Below are 23784 nucleotides of genomic sequence, written 5' to 3'. Positions count from 1 at the left end.
ATAAAGAGCCCTCGCCGAGAATGTTCAACAAATGAACTCATGAAGAACAGGGAATCGAAAAATCAACCATGTCCTCCAGGCATCAAACCATGTCCTTACCGGTATCAAAAATGCCAGATAATGATCATAAAAAAGACATGCACGTATAGACAAAATAAAACTTTAACTTTAATATCTCGTTTTACCTTCTTAGTAAAATAAAATATGGTTAAAGTGTCAGGTAGCAGTGAAGAAAAGCTGTTATGGTTAATCTTTTTGACAGCCGGCAAATTTCAAATTCAAAACTGTCTTCCTTAATAAAAGAAAGTGCCTTACTAAGACGCTTTACATTGGCGCCCTATAATTCTATATCATCCGGTCAGGAGACTGGACGTTTCTATACATATTTTGAAAACTAATGAACCAAGATGTTTTTTGTTTTTGTAAACGATTTGTAGGAGAGCGTTTTACATAAAACTATCCACCCCCTTTTGTTTTCCGAAATTTGATGTTAAAATCAACTAAACACAGTCGATAGAAATAGTCGATCCAGAAAGTCATCAGTCAAATTCTTGTTTACGAATTTTAATAGTGTTATCTCGTGAATTTAGACCTATAAACTTTTTTCGATCTTCATTCACTTTTAAAGTCGTTTTAAGAAACTATACCAGTGATGAATGATCGGTTATTTCTCCAGGTCTACCAGGAGAGTATTAAAACATAATTATCTGCCCTTGTAAATGACAGGTTATCTAAACAAACATATTCATTCCATATTCTATTACATAAAGAGAAATAAAACAGTTTTGACTTAGTATTGTTAAAATAATAACACTGACATAAACGATATCGTTTTATAATTTCAACTTTAATTAATGAGATAAACAGCTGGCTAGAGTCCACATGCAATTGTTTAGAAGTAAAGCCGCAGTCTAAATAAATATTTGTTAAGAAGTTTCCGGTGGAGGAACTAATTAAGATTTTAAGTGATTGTAGCATCTCTAAACTACCATCACTCGTAGGTTATTCCCGCGTTTATCGATGGGACCGTGAATTCAATATTAGAATTGTTGGACTTGAAAAAATACATTTGCTAACAATAGCAATTTAGTATCAGATAAAATCTTGGTTTCAAAACGAGGTCAAGAGCCCCGGGGCTTGTTGGTGTCGGCGACAAAGGTAGTTGTTAGTCTCATTACTTTTTCGTCTCTGTTCTCTCTTTGAGGAAGCAACAAATTTCCTGGGACTTCACGGCCGTCTTCAATGCAATGTGTAGACTCAAGATGAAAGGCTAATAATGCATAGAAAACGCAGAGGGGTAGGAAATTAAGCGAGTATCGGGGGTACTCCTCCGGCTCTGGAAGTCGAACCTTTGCCTCCCAGGAGTGACTAGCATCAAACTTCTCCTAAAATTATCGCCGCTGAATCAAACATTAATGTCAAAAGAATGTGGAAACGGTCACTTAGATTAAAAGTAAAAAGCTCTTGATTGTTTAGCAGATTCTCCTTAACAACACCTTAGGAAATCTAAGAGATCAGCAGAGAGAATGTGAATATTGATGTTAGGGTATAAAGAGTTAAAAAGGGTATACACTGAGACATGATGATGTGAAATGGTAGAAATTGATAACTAAAAGGCCAGCTTATTCGAATTCGAATTTAACTGACTTACATGGTCGAGAGAACGAATTATAAGAACAACAGTGAGAAACCTTGCTTCAGTTTCAACTTTCATAGCAGTCACAAGCCACTAATTAAACTCGCTATACTACAAAAGCTAATGTTCTAGAAATATGCACATTAAAATAATCCTCCATACTGAGTTTAATTTTAGCCCAGGTCCGTAAAAGTTTCGAGTTCCGTTTCCGTTCCCGCCTAAGTTTCGAGTTATTTCCGATTCAATTGATGGCCTAAGCGCGAAACACAGGCCATAAATTCGAAGGAAAAAAGATGATTCGTAACTTACTGTACAAACTACGAAGCCATTGAATATACCAGCATTTTGCCGAAAAGTTGTCGGAAAACCCTAGAGGTATTGTGGGTAGTTTACCGGTCGCGGATACCCAGATTACCTTTCGATCTTGCCCCGTGGAATTTTGTCTTTTACGCCGACAACCTTTCTCGAAATAGATGTATCTGCTAAGTGTATGATTGGTTTGGGAAACGTTTTCTAGACACGTTGAAGGGATTCCAATTGTTGAAGAACATCGAAAGAAAAGCGAGTCAATTAGAAACCGTTGCACAAGTGTTAGAAAGTGTTTATTATTTTTCAATAAACAACGAAAACAAGGATTTTTAATCATTTGTTTCACTGAAATTGTTTGAAATTTGCTTAAAGTCTTTTTCGAAATTTTCTTTTGCCAACTGACGAAAATTAGGAACAATTGGCGATAGGTGACGAGGCGTTGAGGGAGAAAAACAGCTTTAAATTAAAGCTGAAATGAAATATTGCTTTCACGAATGAATCGACCGACATGGTATGCCTTTAGGATTTGACTAAATTGCGCCTAATACAAATGTAAATATAAAACAGTATCATTCCTTGACGCTGCAATTTTGCTTAGTTTGTTCAGATCATTGTATATCAATATTTCTTTTCTGAAGGTTTCCCCGTTTTATCGTAGCTAACGACACAATTTGTCGCAAAAGTTAAAAATATCCAACAGTCATAAAAATATTTCAGATGGAAACCCTAAGGGCATACATGATAAACCTAAAATTTGGACAGTATGCCTGACTTTTTGTGTAGAAGAATATCTACAAATATATTAGTGACCACAAGCTTTCTCCTTTAACTTCTTACTCTAACGTTGAGATAAGTTCTCTGTACAGTAAGCTAACAGATATCGCATTTATCTTATGTGAAAAACAAAACAAAACAAGACAAAATATCACGCCAAGTTTCTGTGCCCTGTTAAGCCGGGGGGTCTCAATGTGATGATGACTTTTAAATTTAATTTCTTTCTGTTGCGGCTACCGGAAAACTTTTTATGGTTAACTTATTTTACGAGTTACGTGTCCAAATTTGTCAATTTTTACGCCTCACGGCTAATTTTATTTCGCCGTTGTACGGCTAACGGTTAACGCCATTAAGACCCTTTGTTAACAGGATTACAAGCATTAACGCCTTGGCATAAGAAAGATAAAATTATAAAGAATAAGAAAGATGAAGGTAATTTTGAGTCCGATAAAACAGTGGAGGAAAATAATTTCTTAGTCTTATACCGGCCTGTTGGCGACGACAGACCCGTCTCCCCAGCAACAAATAATGACCAGTCGCTTAGATTAGGCCATCTTTGCCCCTACTGGAGAACATAGAGTGTCTACTATGGATCTCCGCCGGACCTCACTATACTACAGCACAAATCATTGTCATATTGCATGATTCCAGAATATAGCAAAGCCTCTTTCTGTATCATCACAAAGACAATCAGTCGACTTTTGTCTCCTTCTGTGGCATCAAAGCTTCCCGAATCTTCTTAGCCAGTTCGACGAAGATCAAAGTGCCACCAAATACCAGCACCGTTCCGCACCAATGATACAGTGTGAAGGGATTTTGGAAGTAAAAGATTGAAAACATCAAACTCGTGAACTTTCGCAGCGTAACAACCAGGGTGACAGTCAACGAGGTGCACTCTGACGTCAGAATATATACGCTGCGGATGCAGATGTACTGCGTGACGATGTTTCCGGCGAGATAGGCCCAGAGCTTCGGGACTTGTATGTTTGAATCAAGTAGAATCAAAGGAGCTGTACAGGACGGTCAGAATATTATGAATATTCTTTTGTTATAACATAGCCTACCAATTGTCTACTGCGACTTCTTTAGAAGGATAAAAAAACTGCAGTACTTTAATTCAAATAAAAGTGATCCCCTTGATAACAATATTTAATCAGCGCGAGTACATGAGAAACAGAGCTTTTGTTGAGGGAAGTGATTAAAATGTCACTTCATCTCATTATGTGAGTTCATTATCCAAGAAACAGCTAAGGAAAAAGGGTGCAAGGTTACAAATCGAGAGGGGTTTTACCTTGACATAACAAGAAATTCTCCCAGCTAATCAACAGAAAAATATAGAGCAACGGAAAAGAAGAATTGCCTTAAATATGGGATGACCTATTCATGATAATTGGATGCACAGAATTTCTTTGCCCGCAAGAGGGTCACATCAAGCGATTGCTATCTTCTGATTGGTTGCCCGTGAAGCAAGCCTTGACCCCATGGGATAATTGTGCGGGTAACATCAAGCGGTTGCTGTTTTGTGATTGGCTACCCGGAAGACAAGCCTTGACCCCGCGGGATAATTGTGCACGTTGATCCCGCATGGCACAGTACTTCGAGTCGGCCAACAGAGTTCGTAACGTCTGGGATAACTCTTTGTTGTGGGAGCGAGAGTTGCTGTGGGCTGTGCCCATAACAACTCTGTCGCATCTTTATCCCTTTAGCCCCTAAGAGTGACTAGAATCTAATTTCTCCTTACAATATCACCCTGAAACAACCATGAAAGTCATGAGAATAGAGAAGATGATTAGATGATCACCAACTTAAGCAGTTCTTGATTGTTAAAGAAATTCTCCTTGTTGGCCTCTTTGGAAATGTATGGAGAACAGTATGAAGAATATGTATTCTGATGTGAGAATGTAATGAGTTAAAGATCCCCACACTGTCCACGCGCTTCAGTCACGTATTCCGATAAACGCGCGCTGACGCCTGGAGCCGTAAATTGTTCACTGAAAATATACCCATTGAAACAAAAAAACAAGAACATCAGAAGTGTCACATACTTACCAGAAGAGTTAAATATTGAGAAATGGCTAAGGATGTCTTCATAAAAAAGAAGAAACCCGGCTAATGGCAAAGCATGCTGTAAAAAAAAAAATTAATAAAAACATGTCCGTGAAAAAAAGACAAAACCGTTTGGCAATATTAACACTGTAAAAGTAAAATACCGATATGGATAAGAGGCAGGGATAATGAGATTGCTTAAGCAAGATTCAATATGACAGTGTTCAAGGCCCAAATTATAAATTAAGATTATTTTCCAAAGACTAAACTACTCTTTGTAATCTCAATAGGCAGTCAGTGTTAGTAATAATTTGCAGAAAATTTCACAATTGGGGAGGAGGATGAGTTATGATGAGCTTACTTATGGGTTGAAATACTCGCGAATGGCCAATGTACATATAAATCCCACAGGCTTAAATTTGATCAGTTTTTCGTTCTACAAAGGTTCTGTGAGAGCGGATCACAAGCATCTCATCTTAAAAAGAAGTTTGCTTGAAGAATTTTAAGAAATCAAAATCATTTATCGTGTGAAGGTTTTTGATAAGCATGGTACAATTAACCGTTAATTACCGCATAAAACAATGCCTCTCTGGGGTGTTTCCCATGTTCTGCATACATCTGTTCCTGAATAAAATAAAGCAAATAATGATCAGCGATATCAGCAACAAGGCAGTGGTCTTTTTAGTAACAAATACAGGGCACTTAAACAAGGAGATGTTCCATGTACCGTACAGAAGAACAGCGAATTTCGTAACAATCATATGATTCTTTTATCTGTCCTTACAAAGGATTTATGAAAAAAAATATAGCATCTGCCGCGTTTTGAGATTCTAAAGAATATAACCAAACCACTCAAGACATTTTCTTTAAATCTTCTGAAAAAATGACTTAAGCAGTCGCCATTTTGCAGGGCGAAGCTCGAAGGCAAGTGGCCAGGCTGCTAAGCAAGATTCAATATGGCAGCGTTCACAGCCCAAATTATAAATGAAGGTTACTTTCGAGAGACTAAACTATTTGTAATCTCACCACGCAGTCAGCGTTAGTATAATTTACAGACAATTTTTAACGGCAGAGATCAGAATAACAGTTTCTGAAATGTACTTCTCCTTTAAGCATATCATTTTGCATCAGTTGAGAATGCACAATCATATCTACAAGTACTGTGTTCTCTTGGCATGAATGTTATTCAAATGCTTGAAAAAGGTGACAGAATTGGTTGACAATCAGCAAACTTTCTGAACATATTGATAAAACCGTTTATTGTGGTACAGAAAAGCAGGATTCTTTAGATAAATCCCCCTCTGACAGTGATTTCTTCACCACAGTAATGAGTATTGATTCAACCTTTGAATAATTTTCTCAATGATGCGAAACAAGATCTTACTTGATAGATTCCTGTTCTTGCAGAAAGAAATAGTGCAATCACAAGAAGGCCAATACCTAAAAAAGGGAAGAATAGAAAGAAGAATGAGAAAAAATATTAGAAAAGAAAGGAAAAGGCAATGCACTTCTATATCTATTTGACAATGATAATCAACATTCAAAAGGATTTTTCATAAGTTTGGTTTAATAAGACCTTATAACCATCCAGTGGGTAAGCCAGTAATCAGCCAAGATGCCCAAAAGTCATCTTGCCATCTTGCCACCCAGGCCACTGTAGTGGTAAGTACTGATCAGACTATGGCCATTCTCTTTTCATAACATACACCAAAACAGTAGCATCATTTAGCTCTTACCAACACACCACCACATGTAGTCTGTATAAGGATCCCCAGAGGAAAACTTAAACTCCTGAAAGAAACACATTAAACTTTTGCTTTTTTGCTTCCTATGGGTATTGAAATTTAAAGCATCTAAACTCAGCATCACACACTGGTATGACCAAAAACAACTAAAGATAGTTTGGACCAAGAATTACTATGAAATACCACAGGGTAATCATTGCTAGAATTATGTAATACACATATCATTAAGATACACATATCATTTATAATCGAATAGATTGCTTGCTTTTGCTCAAATTGTGAAATTGAGGTGAGGCATCAGGACAAAAATTAACTTAAGAAACATGTAGTTATAGTATTTAGTGTAGAGGTGAAACAATAACTAAATATTTTGACTAACCAATTTGTTTGCTGAGGCTAATGTACACAGACATATCCCCACTGTGATCATCAGAACAGATAAATACTTTGAAAGATTATACCTGAAGTCAAAAATGTATGTTAAATCTTGCATCCATTGGCAAGAAAATTGTTCTAAAATGCTTGCACTTCACATATGATATGTAGCTTTATTCAATCTTCAAATCACAGAGAGAAGTTGTTCTTTCAAAGCTATTATGAAGCCTTTGTTATTCATGATCAATAGTGATATCCATGTTTAAACAAAACTGATAGCATGTTATTTATCATCATGATCTAAAAACTAATTTTGTGTACAACAATTGATAAAGGTGACAGCAGTATTCCATCCAAATCTCGCCAAAGCCTGACTTCTAAATGTTTTAACATACTGAGGTGAGGAAAGTACTGTTGTCTAGTACTGCATGCAAGTGAAGGCTTATTTTCTTAATTTAAGTGAATTTAAAATAGAAAAATTAAATCAAACAGCAAAAAAACATGTTTATTTGTTGTTGTTGTTTTTGTGGTTTGACTTTTAAAGGTTCTTCTTGGCATTTATTTGCTGATCTGAATAACTTCCTTATCACAAAAATTTTTTAATTATAATAACAAATTGCAAGCCTGATAATAATTTGTAAAGACAACACTTCAAACAATGAGATCTAACTTCTCAAAATAATTCTCTACAGAGGTTGGTGGTAAATCTTTACTTTTATGTAAAGGACCTAATTTTACCAGGTGCTTTCATCCAGATGTTGTAAAAGTATTAATAAAATTAAATGTGCACCTCTTCATTGCAGTGCACTGACTGAAAGATGGCAATCTGTCAGTCAAACTTCTTTGATATCACCTTAAGCTGGTAAAAATATAATAAATTAAGCCACAAAACTAAAATACACAATCACATTGAACAAGCCATAAAACACATGACATTGTGCAGCATTGTGCAGCATATCCCAGCAAACATGGTGCCTACCTTTTCTTTAGAATTATCATTCCTAAGACCAAGTTGGCCACTAAAGACCCCTACAAAATAAGAGGTAAACTAACCATAAAAAACCAAGTTAATCAAATACTCTGCTTAGATGGATGGAGGATTATGAATAATTAGCAATTTTTCTTTCAGAAACACTGTACACCACACTGTAAACTTCCAGTTCTAAGCACTGGGATTACAACCTTGCAAATGAAGGTTCACAAGAGAGAAGGGATGAATTGTAAAAATCAACATAATAGTATTTTAAGCAACAATCAAAAGAACATAATTAAATGGTTTTTTTTTTCATATTGAAAGGTTCTGAAGTCACATTAACCCTTTAAACACCAAGAGTGCTTAGCATCAAATTTCTCCCTGGTCAATATCACCCCTGAATCACAGGGGTGAAAATGAAGGAAATGATCACCAACGAAATAAACTTTTGATTGGTAAACAAATTCTCCTTGTCAGCACCTTAAGAAATGTATAAAGAGCAGAAAAGAGAATATGGAAACCGGGTTAATTGGTAAAGGGTTAATTATCAGACAATAGCTAAAAACAGAATTGGAAACATCAATGACCAGAGATAAAAAATTATCCTCTACCATTTCTGTGTAAATGATTATATCATGTTTCATGTATCAAAGAAAAAGTAGAAAAATGTTTATTATATCTCTCAGCACTATGATTGGTTAATTTACTATATGGTCCACTTACTCAAAAACTTGTCTGAATTAAAATCTTCCCCCATTTTTTCAACCCAAAGATAACTAATAACTATCTTACCAACTTCATTTCTCTGTCATACTGTAGGTTATCAAACCTTGTTTTTTTTTTCATTTGGATTACATTATGACCCATGCATTTTGCAGTTGGGTCTTAAACCCAAGCAGAACCTTACAGCATGCACAATGAACTCAGCTTATAAGAGATATCAAAATATCAAAACAAGAATATGACTATCTACTATCCAAAACTTACTGATCTGAAGATCATATGTAGGGGAAGAGGGACGTTGAAGTTAAGTGCGTAATTGTTTACAACACTGCTTGAGAAGAAAAATATCACCATCATCACATAATTGCTGAAAAAAGGAAAGAGAAAAATTTTAGATATTATAAGCTATCTTTACTTCATGTACTGTTGCTTTGAAAGTGACGAGTAAAGTTTTTTTTTTTTTTTAAGTGAAGACAAACACTTATTTGTTTACCTGATGGGAATAACAGGTTTTTTGAAGCCAAAATGAGCAGTGAATATGAATCCTTCCACTGCAATGAACAGAAACTGACAGAAAGTGATGGTGTTTACACAACTGGGAACCTCTCTGAAATTAAAAATAAAGGTAAAAAAAATAGACAGCATTAAGTATAAAGTTTTTCTGTTTCCTTATAATCATCTCAGCAAACATGATTCATGCCAATTAACTTCTAGCCCTTCAGCTCAAGATAAGAGCTCTGATACCCCCCTCCCCACCCCATCGCTACAGACACCAAATTCCCTTCACTGGCATAATTCACATGTTTTGAAGCCAACCTCACACCCCATAACCCTTCAACTTCCATGAGTGACCAAGACACGACTTTTCCTTGTGGTATCAATAAAGTATCAAGCACATAAGAAATGGAAAAATATCAATAAGGGAATTATTAGTTTATTCAATACCAAATTCTCAGAACTAACATTACAAGAATTGTATGGCAGACAGTAAGGAGAATTACTAACGAAATCTTGGAGGTGAAAGAGTTAAAAAAATTTGTGTTCATGTAGCATGTGGGTTATTTCATCTACAGCTTTCAGCACAATATGTTTGCATCCTTCCAAACACGTAAGTCAGATCCTAGAATGATTTGACCCTTTCAAAGATTGCATATTTGCAAAATTTGTCACATGCAGCTGAGGACACAAGGAGTATGCTCGAACAAATTAAATACGACCGCCGAGTTCCACTGTAGTTGTTTCTACAAACAATTAAACATAATCTTGGTTCCGGTGGAATTGACTGTAAAACAAACAAACACCTTCACAAAGATCGATTTACCTAACATGTTTTTTAGCAAGTTTGATCATTGTCAGGGTGTAAAACTACTTGTGCGGACGGGATCCGTCTCGAAAACTTTCATGAAACTCTTGTCATCGAATTAGGATGGGTTGTGATCGCCAGTGGTTTCAAGCAATGGAGCCGGCGAGATTAGTAACGCTATCCGGGCATAACTAAAACTTCGCAAGAAAATGTCAAACTTTTATTTTCCCATGTTATTGGACTCGTAAAATATTATTCCTGGCGAGGATTCTTGAGTAAAAAAAGCTCTTTTACACAGTTTCACATTTGAAGATCAATCAAAGCTTGGATGAAGTTGTTATTTCGATCGTATTGCATAAGAATGCCCCTTTAACCCCAATCATAACTTTGTTGCTACCAAATTGTTAAATCAATATTCCATTCGATAAATCGACCAGCGGAGGAAGAGAGACAGCTTCCCATGCTTTGAAAACATAGTTCTATTGCACTAATTCATCATTCGGGGAGATTCGATTCGAGAAAAACAATTTACAACCCGGCATGTGAATTCTATGCTAAAAATAGCTTGAGTGGAAATGCTTTCGTGATCTCCATAACACTTTACTTGAGAAGCGCAATACTTTGTATTCCGTGTTTGAAGTTGGGTTAGCTATTTATCCTACCTCACAAGCAGCTCAAGGAAAATTACATTAGAGCAGCAGCCAGCAAACACAAGCAAAATAGCGATAGCAGGATGCATGGTTCTGAAAGGATCGAAGAAAATTCAATTATCTCTGTGCTTTCGAGGATGAAAGACCGAGCTAAACCTGAGAACGAGAAAACGTGTTCTCGTACCCAGATTCCTTCAAACTCGCTCTTCCTCTGGCATTCCTTTTACAAAGAAGAAAAACAATGATGTTATTTTTTTCGGAGGAGCAAGTTACTGCAACAGCTTAAATAATTCCTTCTTGCCATTACGTGTTTTTTAAAAAGCTCCGAGTTGTTAATTCATTATCAGCAGTGTAGAGCGATATGAGCGGGCGAAAAAAAAACTGATGGAATAAGAAGCAAGAATTGATTCTGCTCAGGATACTGAAATCTCTTGGTCTTGGCGCTTCTACCCTGAGAATTGCAGTTGATCAAATATCTTAAACTCTTCTTTTTTTTAAGCGATAAAAACCAGATCGTAAGAGTCGCAAGTTATCCAACGTCATTATTTTCAGAAGGCTGCGTTTTCGACTGTCCACACTTAAAAACGATATGCCTGCGTTTTCAAATGTCTCCACCTTTGAGGGCGCTTTTTAATCGATTCGTTATCACCTAAAAATGAATCCGTTTTCAAGCGTTTTATTGTGGAAGAAAGGCCAAAACGCATTGGAAAGTATCTGTTTTCAAAGAACACGCATTCATGTGGATGGGGTCTAAGAAACTGAGAAAAGGAATAGATTCTTGACATTTGATAGATGATGAAGTGTTTCGAGAAAGGTTGTCAGAAAAAAATAAAGGATTAAAGTGCACGCGACAATCTCGACTAGTTTAGCCGATGGGAAAAAGGAATGGATTCTTAACATTTGATATTTGTGTTGGAAACAAATTCAAAAAGGTTTGGCTAAAAGATTGCACATTTTCCAAGTACTTTAATTCTTTTTGAGAATCTCAGAGTTTTTAAAAAGTTCTGGCAAAAGTGTTGCACTTTCAGGTAATTTAGTGTTAAAAACTGGGTTGAAAACGTAAATTAGCCACCGTAGAGGGTAAAAAGGCTGACGTTTCGAGCGTTAGCCCTTCGTCAGAGCAATCGCTCGAAACGTCAGCTTTTTTACCCTCTACGGTGGCTAATTTACGTTTTCAACCCAGTTGTTAACACTAAATTACCTGCTATACTCTCCCACCGACGCAGCATCACAGTTTCTTCAGAAACTTACCCCTTTATTCGTTTGTTGCACTTTCAAATTGTTTGCTGCATGAAAACTGGACAATGGTTCAATCCGCATTACAATGCATTCAATCGATGTTTGAATAATCAACTCAGTGTGATTAATTTTGATCACAGAGCTCAAGGACTGTTTGTTTTCCATTCTTTCGTCGAACAATTAAGTGGAGGTAATCTCTTGTAATCTTTGGTATATGCGCTTTTACTCTGAGAATTTCAGTTGATTAAATATCTTAAAGTCTTTTTTTTTTCTTTTAAACGTTTCAAAATCGAATTGAAATACTTGCGTTTTCATCAAAGTAACTAAAAATAACTAGAGTTAGATATTTCTTGCTTCATCGTTGATTCACCTTATTAAGAGAGTTTTAATGGGGTTAACTGATAGCACTAAAATGGCCGGATAATTTAGCCGTTAGGCGTAAAAATTGACAAATTTTAACCGATAGTCGTAATCAAGTTTATCATTTCATTAAAATCCTTAAATTGGTTTTGCATGTGCAATTTTTTTTAAGATTATTTTTCTGAACCTGATTACCTTTCAGAAACTTAACGCTATACTAAGTGACAGTTTTACACATATTTGGTGCCCAGTACTTAAGTAAACCATTACAAAAGAAACACCTGCAATTGCTTAAAAACCAGCCCACAAACAATGAATTAAGATTCTAGCGTGACTTTGAGGCATAACGAACAAAATTGCAATCTTTGCTCATTTCTTTAAAAGAGACTTAAAAACAAAGAGCACAACAAAACCAAACATGGAAAATTCACTTAAAAACTTCGATGCCATGTTAAAATTGACATGCATGACGCATGGGCTATTCAGTGGAGGATAACACAACCAACATTCCTCATTACTCTGAACATCTGCGATGATTCATCCACATAGCCCTAAGCCACATGTAGCACTATTCCGAATACCTTCAGCGGTAGTCACATGCGCCTCCCAAGCGCCTATTGTCCACTTTGCCCGCTTTAATTTTTGGCTTGTCAAAAGAACAGCAGCTACCTTACTTGACAGGAAAATATAAAATAACACTCAGAAAATAGTCTATAGGTTTAAAGTACTTTCCTTTTCAACTTGAAAGCTTTATTTCTTTAGTAACTCGTATCAACTCTTAGACCACACCCCACTTGTCATTTCATATCTCCTAGACCTATCAACCGATTCCCAGTATGTCCACAACTTACAAATTTTTTGAGAGGGTTCGTTCAAGAGTTAATAATGATTGAGAGAAAACTGGGTCTTTGGAAAACTGACTGCCAACAGACTGCTGTGAATGAATGAGCATGTCAGCTCATCGAATATTTTTGTGACCTCAACTTCCTTAAATGATGAAGTTTGTACACGCTGTTATTGACCTTATTGGTAATTTAGCAAGGATAGAAAACTTTATGTATGTATGCATGTACATAAATATGTATCTGCGATATTTAGACAGGCTGGCGGCCCAGTTCAGCTTTAGGCTGGTTTAATTTAAATGGGGGCCTGTATAAACAATATAATGCCAGACCACAACATTGGGAACATCTCTCCCTTCTCTTTGCCAGAAGGGATGGGTTCTTTAACGTCCCCTGCTAACCAGTACAAAGTAAACTCTACTTAAAATATGCAGTTGTGTGACATAAAAATAAAAATATGCATAAAATATTCAGTTGTCATATTCAATTAAACAACTGTTACGGGAAAATTTACTGATTTTCCCGTGTGTGTTATTCGGTACATATTCATTCGTAAACTTTCACATTTAACCATTTCAAGTCCTTTCATTTTAATAAATCAAAAAAATGCATAAAAAAACCACAGTAGCTTTTGAATGGATTTTTATCGATTACTCGCTTTTACTATGCACCTGCTTGTCGGCACTTTTGTCATCTAGTACATGGTTTTTTTAGGTAAATATAAGTGTTAATGGTCTTTCTGGAAACATTGGTTTTCATGGTAGATAGCAGCTGAGTTTAAACGCGTAAATCTAATTTCTTTTCATGCAATGGTTTCCAAACCAATCTTGTATAAATAAGCAGAAACTTTTAATTGCTTTTTGGTTTTTTTATTTCCTGAGCTGCGCTACTGCAATTAAGATAGGTATTGTTTTCTATACCAGAGCTGTAAATTCGCACCTAGGTTTCCTACTTTAATGGCCTAAAGTTCATTGCATCCGTCTTTTTAATTTTGAGATTCTTTCCGTCGTAGAAACAGATGGAATAATTAAGTAGTTTTCGTTTAACTTCAAAGAGACTTTTTTCCGCTCCTTTGTGTCCTTATTCAAATATTGCGATTTGTGTAACAATAGCACTTCGCACCAGTTACTTCTTAAGCAAGTACCTTGTACAGCTTTGATGATTACAAACTAAAGTATGCTAGAGGTCATGTCGCTTGTTGGTCTGACCTAGAATAAAAGTACTGTGGAACCAAAGATTGTCTTATCCTTGACGTCCGTATAAGCTCGCTCGAAGTAGATCTCCGTGTACCAGGAAATCGTGACGAGTTTCCGTTCTCGCTGCCAAGTCGTCTCTACAGAGTTATTTCCCCCAGTTGTTGTTGCTCCGTCGCGAAGATTCAGTTCTCCAGTTTTGGGGCGAAAACCTATCGTCACAGTGGTGGTTACGCCGGGCACTTCTTGGAGCTTCCAGGACGTTATCAAGGTCAAAGAAGACGCCAAATCCAGTTTCACACCAGCAGATGTAATCCCTTGAGCGCCGACAAGTAAAGAACCGCTCAAGTTACGTGAGTACCAGAAATTTCCTTTGTCTCTTTATGAAGTCCGTGAAGAGAGTTTTTACGAAGAGTTTGCCGCGTTATAATTTAAGAAGTAGAAAATCAGCCGTTCCCGTTGCCAGAAATAGTACGCCAAAAGTAAACAGAGAAGTGCAGGCTTCTTTGTCTGAAGAAGAAAATTGTACATTGTCATTTGAATTGCCATTCCACCCAAGTTCCTTGCCGCCCACGGCACACGTCACCAGTTCCAGCGAAGAAATAGAACCTATTCAGTCCAGCGGCCTTCCGAGATTTTCCACTGCATTTTCCGAACAGAATCCAGGCAACAGAACGAATACCGAAGCGATAGATATTAGTATTGATCCGTGTGAAGGCCCATCCATTGTTCAGCAAAGTTTACCAGAGCCAACGACCTCCTTTGTTCCGCGTCGAGAGAGCGACGCAAGTCCATCCGAAGATTTCATCCTACAGCAGTCCAGTCAGTCACATCACGGTCCCCGAACCGATTTAGAAGTTGAGGAAACGAGCGATTCCGAGGTCGACGAATCCCTAGAAAGAAGATTTTTCCAGTTAATTAATTCACCAGCGGATTTTGACGCGTTGGTGCGAAAAAGCATAAATTACACAGAACCAAAACAAACAGCACCGCAAAGAAGATTTCGCTGCGAGTCAAGTTCCAGCGACAGTACCGAAGAGGAAGGTTCCGAAGATTCTGCGGCATATAGTGAAGAATTATCAGCAGACGAACGTTCCAAAGATAACGAACCCCAAATGGATAGAGAACTAATCGAGACCTTGGGAAAGATAGCGCAGCGGTTAGGATCTAAGGACATAAACATTTCAAAATTTTACGGATATGACCGTGAAGATATCGACCAATGGTTGGAAGAATTTGATTATCAATTAGAAGCGCGGGATATTTCTCCCGAGAGCAAAGCAGCCTTAACACAGCTTACCATACACATTGCCGGGCCGGCACAAGAGTATATTCGAACACTTCCCGCTGATCAACGAGCGACCCTTGGCTTAGTCAAGGATGCCTTGAAGCGCTGCTATTCCCATCGAAATCGTGAATGGGTACAAAGGCAGCAGATAGCCCAACGACGGCAGAAACCAACAGAGCCACTTGGAGATTATGTGAGCGATGTGGTATCGAAGCTTCACAAATTGGATATGCAAGAGAACACTCGAGTGTATCATTTCATAGAAGGACTAAAACCAGAACTACAGATGGAGGTTCTGAAAGCAAAACCGAAAACTCTCTCAGAGGCTGTTGAAACCGCTAGGGAGTTCGACGCCCTCCTTGTACGAGGTAATAAGTCCACACCAAGTGAACACACTACAGAGCAGGGTCTTATCAACAAGCTCGGAGAGCTAGTCAACAAACTGGCTGGCAATTCTGGAACAAGTACCTCCATAGGAAAGCAACCAAACCCAGAACATCCGATAGTCGCTAGGATGGAATCGTTGGTGACTAAAGCTGAAAATTTACCTTACCATTCTGAGAGCCAAGAGTCTCGTAGTATTCTGCGAGAAATTCGCGAAATAAAACAGAGTCTCCTGGGGGAGATTCAAGAACTTGACCGCCGAGTAGACGCTCGAATAAATGGCTTAGCCAGGCGAAATCAAAATAGCCGCGAAGAACCACTAAGACAGCGAAAACGAGAGGGACGACCCATTTGTTACTCTTGTGGACGAGTTGGCCATGTGCAGCAAAATTGTAACCAGAGGTCTCCACGCGAACCCAATCAGAATTTCGAGTGGTACCAGCCAAACTACCAACGACGCCAAGAAAGAGGAAATTATCCTCCCCGCTCCAGTTATAATCAGCCACAACTAAGGGATGACTCACCTTCTCGAAATCCAAGAAGCTCTCACTTAGCCGCCATAGATAGCCAAGGTCATGAAAATGATGAAATGGCCCCACTGGGACAAAATCACCACACGTTTCCACAGGGCAAACACCAATTCCTGGGAATGGACTCCGGTGAAGACGACGCACAAACCGGTGAAGAATTGTACCAACAGTACCAAAACGGGTCAGGATTTTACCCAGCGACAGCCAGATATGATGAAGTAGCAGAAAACAAGCTCACGAGCGCGCTTCTGCCAGCTCTAAAAAACCAATTGAGCGTTTGTCAACAAACCGTAGAGGACGCTTATGCAAATGATGGAATTTATGGAAACACATCCGCTGACCACTCCGAGAATGACCTACTGGAAGGTCTGGTGACGAAAACCGACGCAAATATAGCCACCTGTCCACTGGGACCGACAAAAACTCTCAAGGCAGAGAAGAAAAAGCCTGACAGTAAGAAAAAATGCCAGCCAAATAAACTTATTTCGTTCCCCGGGGCTGTTCGCCGAGCTCAAAAGACGATTGAAACCAACACCAGTCCAAGTATGAACCCTGAGAACGAGGTGAAAAACGGCTCTTCTCCAGATCCTTCTCCGCCACAGATTAGCACTTCCGCTGGATGTGAACCTGAATCAGTCATCTCAGTTCCAGATCCTTTCCTGCCACCTCTTAGAACTTCCGCCGGATGTGAACCTGAACCAGTCACCTCAGTTGCAGACCCCTCTGTGCCACCACAACTAAGTACTTCCGCCGGATATGAGGAAAATTTGCCACCCAGTGGCTCGGTTCCTGACGAGACCCCATATGAATCCATTGAAGCTACCGCTGTCCAATGTAACGTTACGTCCGATGAGCTCAGACCACGTGATTCTATGGTCACCGCCCAGTTGAATCAGAAAGACGCAAGGCCACTTGTAAACACCAGAGCAAACATGTCTGCCCTTGATGAACAGTCCACCAGAGACCTATTTGACGGAAAATTATTAAGGTTACAGAAAACCCCCCCTGACTACCAGTTATCAGATTCAGAAGAGGAAGTTAGATGCTTTGAAGACAGTGACAATCTCAGCTCTTATCCTGTTCCTCACACATTCCCAGACACAGACTTTAGGATGTTTGCCATGCAAGAGCAAATTAACGAGCTTGGAATGAAGCTAAATGGAATCGCTAAGAGTATAGAGCCTAAACAGGAAGTTAGTTATCAATGGAGGAAGTACAGTTTCAAGCCTAAACCCGTATGTTATCGATGTGGACGCCGTGGCCATATTCAGTATTACTGCAACTATAACCAATCTAATGACGGTTTCCAGAAGGAGAGACAGGTCCTACATCGTGCTACCAGACCAAATTACACTCAACCAGAAGAATCTTCCACTTACGAAGAAGAGAACCAATCAGATGATGAAGGGACTGCATCACAACTCGAGAGTCAGGAAAACGCCAAAAACAACCCTAATTTATTACAGAAGATGAAGCCGACACGAACCAGTGACCAGGGTAGAAAGCCGAGAAATCCAAACCAGAAGCCAAGAAAGTTACAAATACCAAATCAGTCAAAAGTCCAGCTACCCCTCGTAAATGAAGCAGACACCTACCCTAGGAACCTGATCACTAAAGGTGAAATAGCAGGAAAACCTGTTCGTCTAATGTTGGATACTGGTGCAAGCGTTTCAGCTATAAAAGAAGAAGTTTTAAAAGAGATCTACGGTGACGTTCCCTTTTCCACAGTTCAGACTGGGAAAGACAACCTACAGCTAAGAAGAATTACCTTGCCGTTATATCTTAAGGAAAGTCAGTTCCCTTGTGAATTCCAGGTCGTGCAGAACCTTACTTATGACGCCATCCTTGGTTGCGATTTCCTCCAAGTAAACAGAGCTATGATTGACCTCGATAACAACACCATTACTCTAAAAGAATCAGCAAATCAACAAGAGCAAGCATGTTCAGCCTCAGTGCCTTTGACAGGAACGTTTAAACCTCAAGAAAAGAATGTCAGAGGAAATGAACACGCCTCTACCAGTGAAGGTTCACTGAAGCCTTCTGCAGGAATTTTGCCTTCCCGTTCTCCAAACAACAAAGAAGTTGCAATAAGTCAGTCACTATTGATATTAGTGCTCATTGCCGTGTCCCTGTCCGCAACATTTTACACCGACGCAAATGGTAACTTCAGGTCTGTTATCCAAAAACCACCACCGTCCTTCGCACAGGTGTCACAAAAGAAGGTTTGGCACCAAGGCGATCTTTCTAATACCCCAGCCAAAACTGATTACAGAATGGAATCTAACGAGGGATTTGATCAATATAAAGAAGCACCTCCAGGAATGGAAATGCCTCAGTTCATGATGCACCTCAGGAGACTACTTATCCTCAGACCCATGACTGACTTTAGCAACAAGTAGAGAGTACCACTTAGCTGTTGAGCAGGAAGTAAGATAGGATCAAGATGATTGATAACATGTTATTTTAAATTCTTCCAAGAAGTAGATAAACAACTCCTTAGTAAATAGAAGATTACGCGCAGTAAGAAATACGACATAAGGGCATGCAAGAAGAGAAACATTGCTTTAACTCGAGTTAATGGTTATAAGAATGCCAAGTGCAATGGTCACTACGACCTCTAAGTTTCTAGGAGTTTTTCTCGACCAGGAGGTCTCGATTTAAGGTGGGAGGAATGTTACGGGAAAATTTACTGATTTTCCCGTGTGTGTTATTCGGTACATATTCATTCGTAAACTTTCACATTTAACCATTTCAAGTCCTTTCATTTTAATAAATCAAAAAAATGCATAAAAAAACCACAGTAGCTTTTGAATGGATTTTTATCGATTACTCGCTTTTACTATGCACCTGCTTGTCGGCACTTTTGTCATCTAGTACATGGTTTTTTTAGGTAAATATAAGTGTTAATGGTCTTTCTGGAAACATTGGTTTTCATGGTAGATAGCAGCTGAGTTTAAACGCGTAAATCTAATTTCTTTTCATGCAATGGTTTCCAAACCAATCTTGTATAAATAAGCAGAAACTTTTAATTGCTTTTTGGTTTTTTTATTTCCTGAGCTGCGCTACTGCAATTAAGATAGGTATTGTTTTCTATACCAGAGCTGTAAATTCGCACCTAGGTTTCCTACTTTAATGGCCTAAAGTTCATTGCATCCGTCTTTTTAATTTTGAGATTCTTTCCGTCGTAGAAACAGATGGAATAATTAAGTAGTTTTCGTTTAACTTCAAAGAGACTTTTTTCCGCTCCTTTGTGTCCTTATTCAAATATTGCGATTTGTGTAACAATAGCACTTCGCACCAGTTACTTCTTAAGCAAGTACCTTGTACAGCTTTGATGATTACAAACTAAAGTATGCTAGAGGTCATGTCGCTTGTTGGTCTGACCTAGAATAAAAGTACTGTGGAACCAAAGATTGTCTGATCCTTGACGTCCGTATAAGCTCGCTCGAAGTAGATCTCCGTGTACCAGGAAATCGTGACGAGTTTCCGTTCTCGCTGCCAAGTCGTCTCTACAGAGTTATTTCCCCCAGTTGTTATTGTGCCGTCCGCGAAGATTCAGTCCTCCAGTTTTCCAGTTAGCGGGCGAAAACTTATCGTCACACAACGTGCTTTAAATTACCTAAATACATCTCCAATTATCAAAAGTTATTGAATTCACCGTTCGTTGATCAAAATTCTACTTTAGTTATTTGCTAAACCGACATTAGCCAATTAGAACTGAAGTCTAGTCTAATCAAGATTCAAATTTTAAGATAGAAATATTTACATATACCATGCAGTTTGGCGCAAAATCAGATTGTTATTTTAGTCAATTTGAAAATTTTGAGGTTGAATCCAATCGGGATTTATTTATCTATCCAGAATAACTGACAACCGTTGCTTCGAAATGTTGGCCGTGTAATTACAAAAAGAAAAAACCAAGCAACACTCTTTATTGTCGCTTTTATCTAAAAGCATATGTTTGTAATAATTTTTCCCTGAATAAAGGAAAACTATTTAACACCATAACTCGATCTTAACTTGCCAATTCAAATCAGACATAACCTAAAAAGCGATGACATTTTCCTACTGGATACTTGTCCGACATCTTTTCACCTTGCTCTCTGGTTTTTTTTTAAGAATTAGGTGACATATCTCACTATGAACCTCGATATACATGGATCTATTCCCAAGGACAGTAAAACGCTTGTCTTATTATTTGCTTTACTGCTTGTCTCACTTCATTAATCTTCCAACAGTAAAGAATTGGATTTAACGATGAGTTGAAGAACACAAGAGTTACAAGAGATACGATGAAGAAGGTGCTTTATTAGTAACCACAGCAAATGGTGAATAACAAACAAGTAACACCAGCTGCACTGACAAAGAACCGTTCACGGCTTTTCTGTATCGCACAATATTCAGCGGGTTTGTTTGGCTATTTCGGTGTTGGAAAAGATCTTGTACTTCGTTGCTACGATGTCTGAGCGCCCAGAAAATTCTTGTACACGACACAAACGAAACAATCACGCATAATGGTATCACTATACAACCATAAGAAATTGTTATGCGAAAATCTACCGGGTAAAGGGCGGCAACGAAAGTAGACTTGATCCAAGTGATGGCGACAACTATACAGGTACGCTTCAAAGTTACAACTTGCCTGTATCTAAGAAAAACATTTTGGAGGAAATAACTGTATATACTCTAATCTCGACTATCACAATCCATAACCTCAGGAAACTTACAATTGCTTAAAACTTCTTGAAGACCATTCTATTTAGCCTTTGGAGGATTAATTATGATATTTACCATTTCCATTCTCCACTTAGCTCGCCTTTCCTATTTTAGCTCTGTGGGTACTTTTGACTGTGCAGTGGTTGAAGATGAATCCTACTAGGAGACATCTTTCAGGTAAAGAATGTCCTTGGTTAAGACTGCAATCCTTCTGAAAGGAGGAGAACACTGCAGTTTTAATTATTTGTCAGAATAGGGAAATAAAAAAAAGAAGTTCCATTTTTGGTGCCACTCCCTTTATTCTTGTGACCTTAATGTGTGATTCAGGGGTGATGTTGTAAGGAGAAATTAGGTGTTAGTCTTCAGTTCGAAATTATCCGTGCAAAGAAGAGGCAAGTTTGGATCGAAGTGCGAAAGCTACATGACATTCGGAATCGCTTCAAATTCCTGTAAAACAACTGATGATTTCAGGGATTTTGAAAGAACCTTTCCATGAAAATCAAATTTCTGGCTGCATGGCATTTAACTTCATTTAGGATGGCGTTTAAGTTCATCTAGGGCCGCGCTCGTCTACAGGTTATTGAGATAAATGTCTTAGAACCTTCATTTATCCACCTCATCAAAGATTCAACCCATCCTTGACATAGCTTTCGTGAACTTGTTACGGGGTCGATTGGTCTCATATTATATTTTTATTGTCTGTTTATCTCTTGCTTATATTGGTGTAGAAGACACAGTTGATTTAAAACAACAGGGAAAAATTCCCCTTTTCGAAATTTTCGTTTATTAAGGGCCAAAATTCTTATCACAAGAACAATTTGATTGCGATTCTTTCAAGAAGAATCAAGCTCCTCGCGACGAGATTGAATAGCTAGAGGAGAATTCTGGTAAGAATGCTTTCCATCTGAATATCTTGAGACGAATCTCTATTTCAGAAACCCTTGCCACTAGATCGGGAATTCTTTTCTCAAGAACGAGAATTCTTTTCATCAGGCAATGAAGTATCATAGTTATCCTGGAAAGAATGTTTAATTGAAAATATTACGAAGTGAATTCGTAAGAGAAGAAGCAGAAACCTTATCGAGAATTCTTATGACTAGACTTTTGTTAAGTAAACTTTCATAGCCAGTAACTTTGATTTGTACACCTAAAGAGCTGATTTAGTCTGTTCAGCCTTGCTACTTTACAGTAGTGGAGTACTGGCGTACATAAACGATTCCTCAGGAAGAAGAAGAGTGATGTCATGGCGGCGATAATTCACATTAACATTTCGGTTGAAATTTCGCATCACCAAAATTACTAACTTCGGTAGCGAAAGACTCATCTGAGGATTTGAGCTGTTCCCAAATAGTCCTTAAGTATGCGGTAGACCCTAAAGAATCAACAGTTTTAGTTGTCAATGCCAAAATGTAAGTCATCTAAAAAATATGAGAGGGAAGTACGCACCACAAGGTATTGATTTTGATTCAATTTAAGTGATTGTGAGATTGTCAACGGTCAAGCCTGTTTATGTATAATTTGACAAATAAATTAGCTTCATAAAAGTTAATTTTTACCATCTAGTTCCAAATTGTTTAAGTATACTGCTTGGTTAATTAATAAACAGGCTTGCACTTATCAAATTTTACTGGAATGTTGGGAGTTTGTAGAAGTTTTAGTCATGATTTGCTAAATCAAACTGCACTGACTATGGCACAGTATGATTCAATGTAATCACAGAGTTACATAAATACCGAATGCACAGGTTGATTTATAAGCCAAAATAAAATTGTTATGAAGAGTGATTTTAACCCTGGACTGCTAGTTTGATTTAATATATCAGGGTTTTAGGTCATTTAAATAGGTTTGTTAATACCCAACTTGTCATACAGAGAGATTCAATGATTGACCATGTTTAACCATGGTCAGTTTTAGTTCAAATTTTGGTTGATAATGAACCGTCATGCTTCGATTGAGTAACTTGACTGTAGTTGACCATGGTCTATCACAATCTATCATGGTCCAGTTTGTTTCACTGCCAAGGCCAACCATGTTTAATTAAATCTTTTTTATTTCACTAATTTTATAGTTGTTCATGGTAAAACATGTACTGGTAAGCCATATTGGCCATCAGTTATGACCATGTTTGACTAGTGATATTAAGCCTGTAAACATACTCTATTGTTTTACTATAAGCAATAAAAAGATGGTATCACATAAAATGAGTACTCCCGTTACATTTTAGGAATGTTCAGGTTGCTATCAGGCAGATAAATGTAGGAACAAGTTCTGAAGTGATGGATCCTAAAGGCAGCAGTGATTGTGGTGTTTTACAATGGGCTGAAGGGGGGGGTCAAGAAACACCTTCCTCTGAAAATTTAGAATATTAAAACACGTCCTTATAGAGTTCGGTTAGATGCAGAGGATTGCTTTATAACTTGGCCCTGCATGTATTTTAGTAATAGTTTCTGTTTTCTTTTCTCACAGGGTTTCTTGTTATAAACACAGTCATTTTACTAATTGGAATATAGTCATACAGTTGTTACTGACACCCTCAGCACCCCAGTTAGTTTGCTTAGGTAGAAAGAGAAATTGTGAAAGTCAACTGTCTTGCCAAAGAAAGTGCACGACAGAATGTGTTTTTGTATCAAAACCACTCTTTCAGCACATAACCTTCATCTGGCTCACATAGCTGGTTTCTGTTTTTTCCCTTTTACTG

The 23784-nt window shown here is 38.0% G+C and overlaps 1 protein-coding gene across 1 annotated transcript; it reads right to left on the bottom strand.

The window, feature by feature from the left end:
- Positions 1-548: 548 nt before the first annotated feature.
- LOC131781307 (nucleotide sugar transporter SLC35B4) lies at positions 549-10671 on the bottom strand. Its single transcript, XM_059097947.2, has 10 exons — positions 10547-10671; positions 9075-9188; positions 8846-8948; positions 7865-7914; positions 6890-6971; positions 6502-6556; positions 6150-6205; positions 5336-5389; positions 4769-4844; positions 549-3729 (listed from the first exon to the last, which is right to left on the bottom strand). Exons 1-10 carry the CDS (start codon positions 10621-10623, stop codon positions 3410-3412), a joined length of 987 nt encoding a protein of 328 aa, XP_058953930.1. The 5' UTR covers positions 10624-10671; the 3' UTR covers positions 549-3409.
- Between the last annotated feature and the right edge of the window lie 13113 nt (positions 10672-23784).

This window comes from Pocillopora verrucosa, chromosome 12 (assembly GCF_036669915.1).
Source record: "Pocillopora verrucosa isolate sample1 chromosome 12, ASM3666991v2, whole genome shotgun sequence".
Lineage (NCBI taxonomy): Eukaryota > Metazoa > Cnidaria > Anthozoa > Scleractinia > Pocilloporidae > Pocillopora > Pocillopora verrucosa.
The sequence above is the reverse complement of the archived record's forward strand: the minus strand, read 5'-3'. Positions and strand labels throughout refer to the sequence as shown.

Coding starts and splice junctions, on each gene's coding strand:
- LOC131781307 (XM_059097947.2), bottom strand. CDS start 10,623: ATGCATCCTGCTATCGCTATTTTGCTTGTGTTTGCTGGCTGCTGCTCT. Junction 9,189..10,546: donor TTCCTTGAGCTGCTTGTGAG/GTAGGATAAATA, acceptor TTTTAATTTCAG/AGAGGTTCCCAGTTGTGTAA. Junction 6,557..6,889: donor TAGCCTCAGCAAACAAATTG/GTTAGTCAAAAT, acceptor TGTTTCTTTCAG/GAGTTTAAGTTTTCCTCTGG.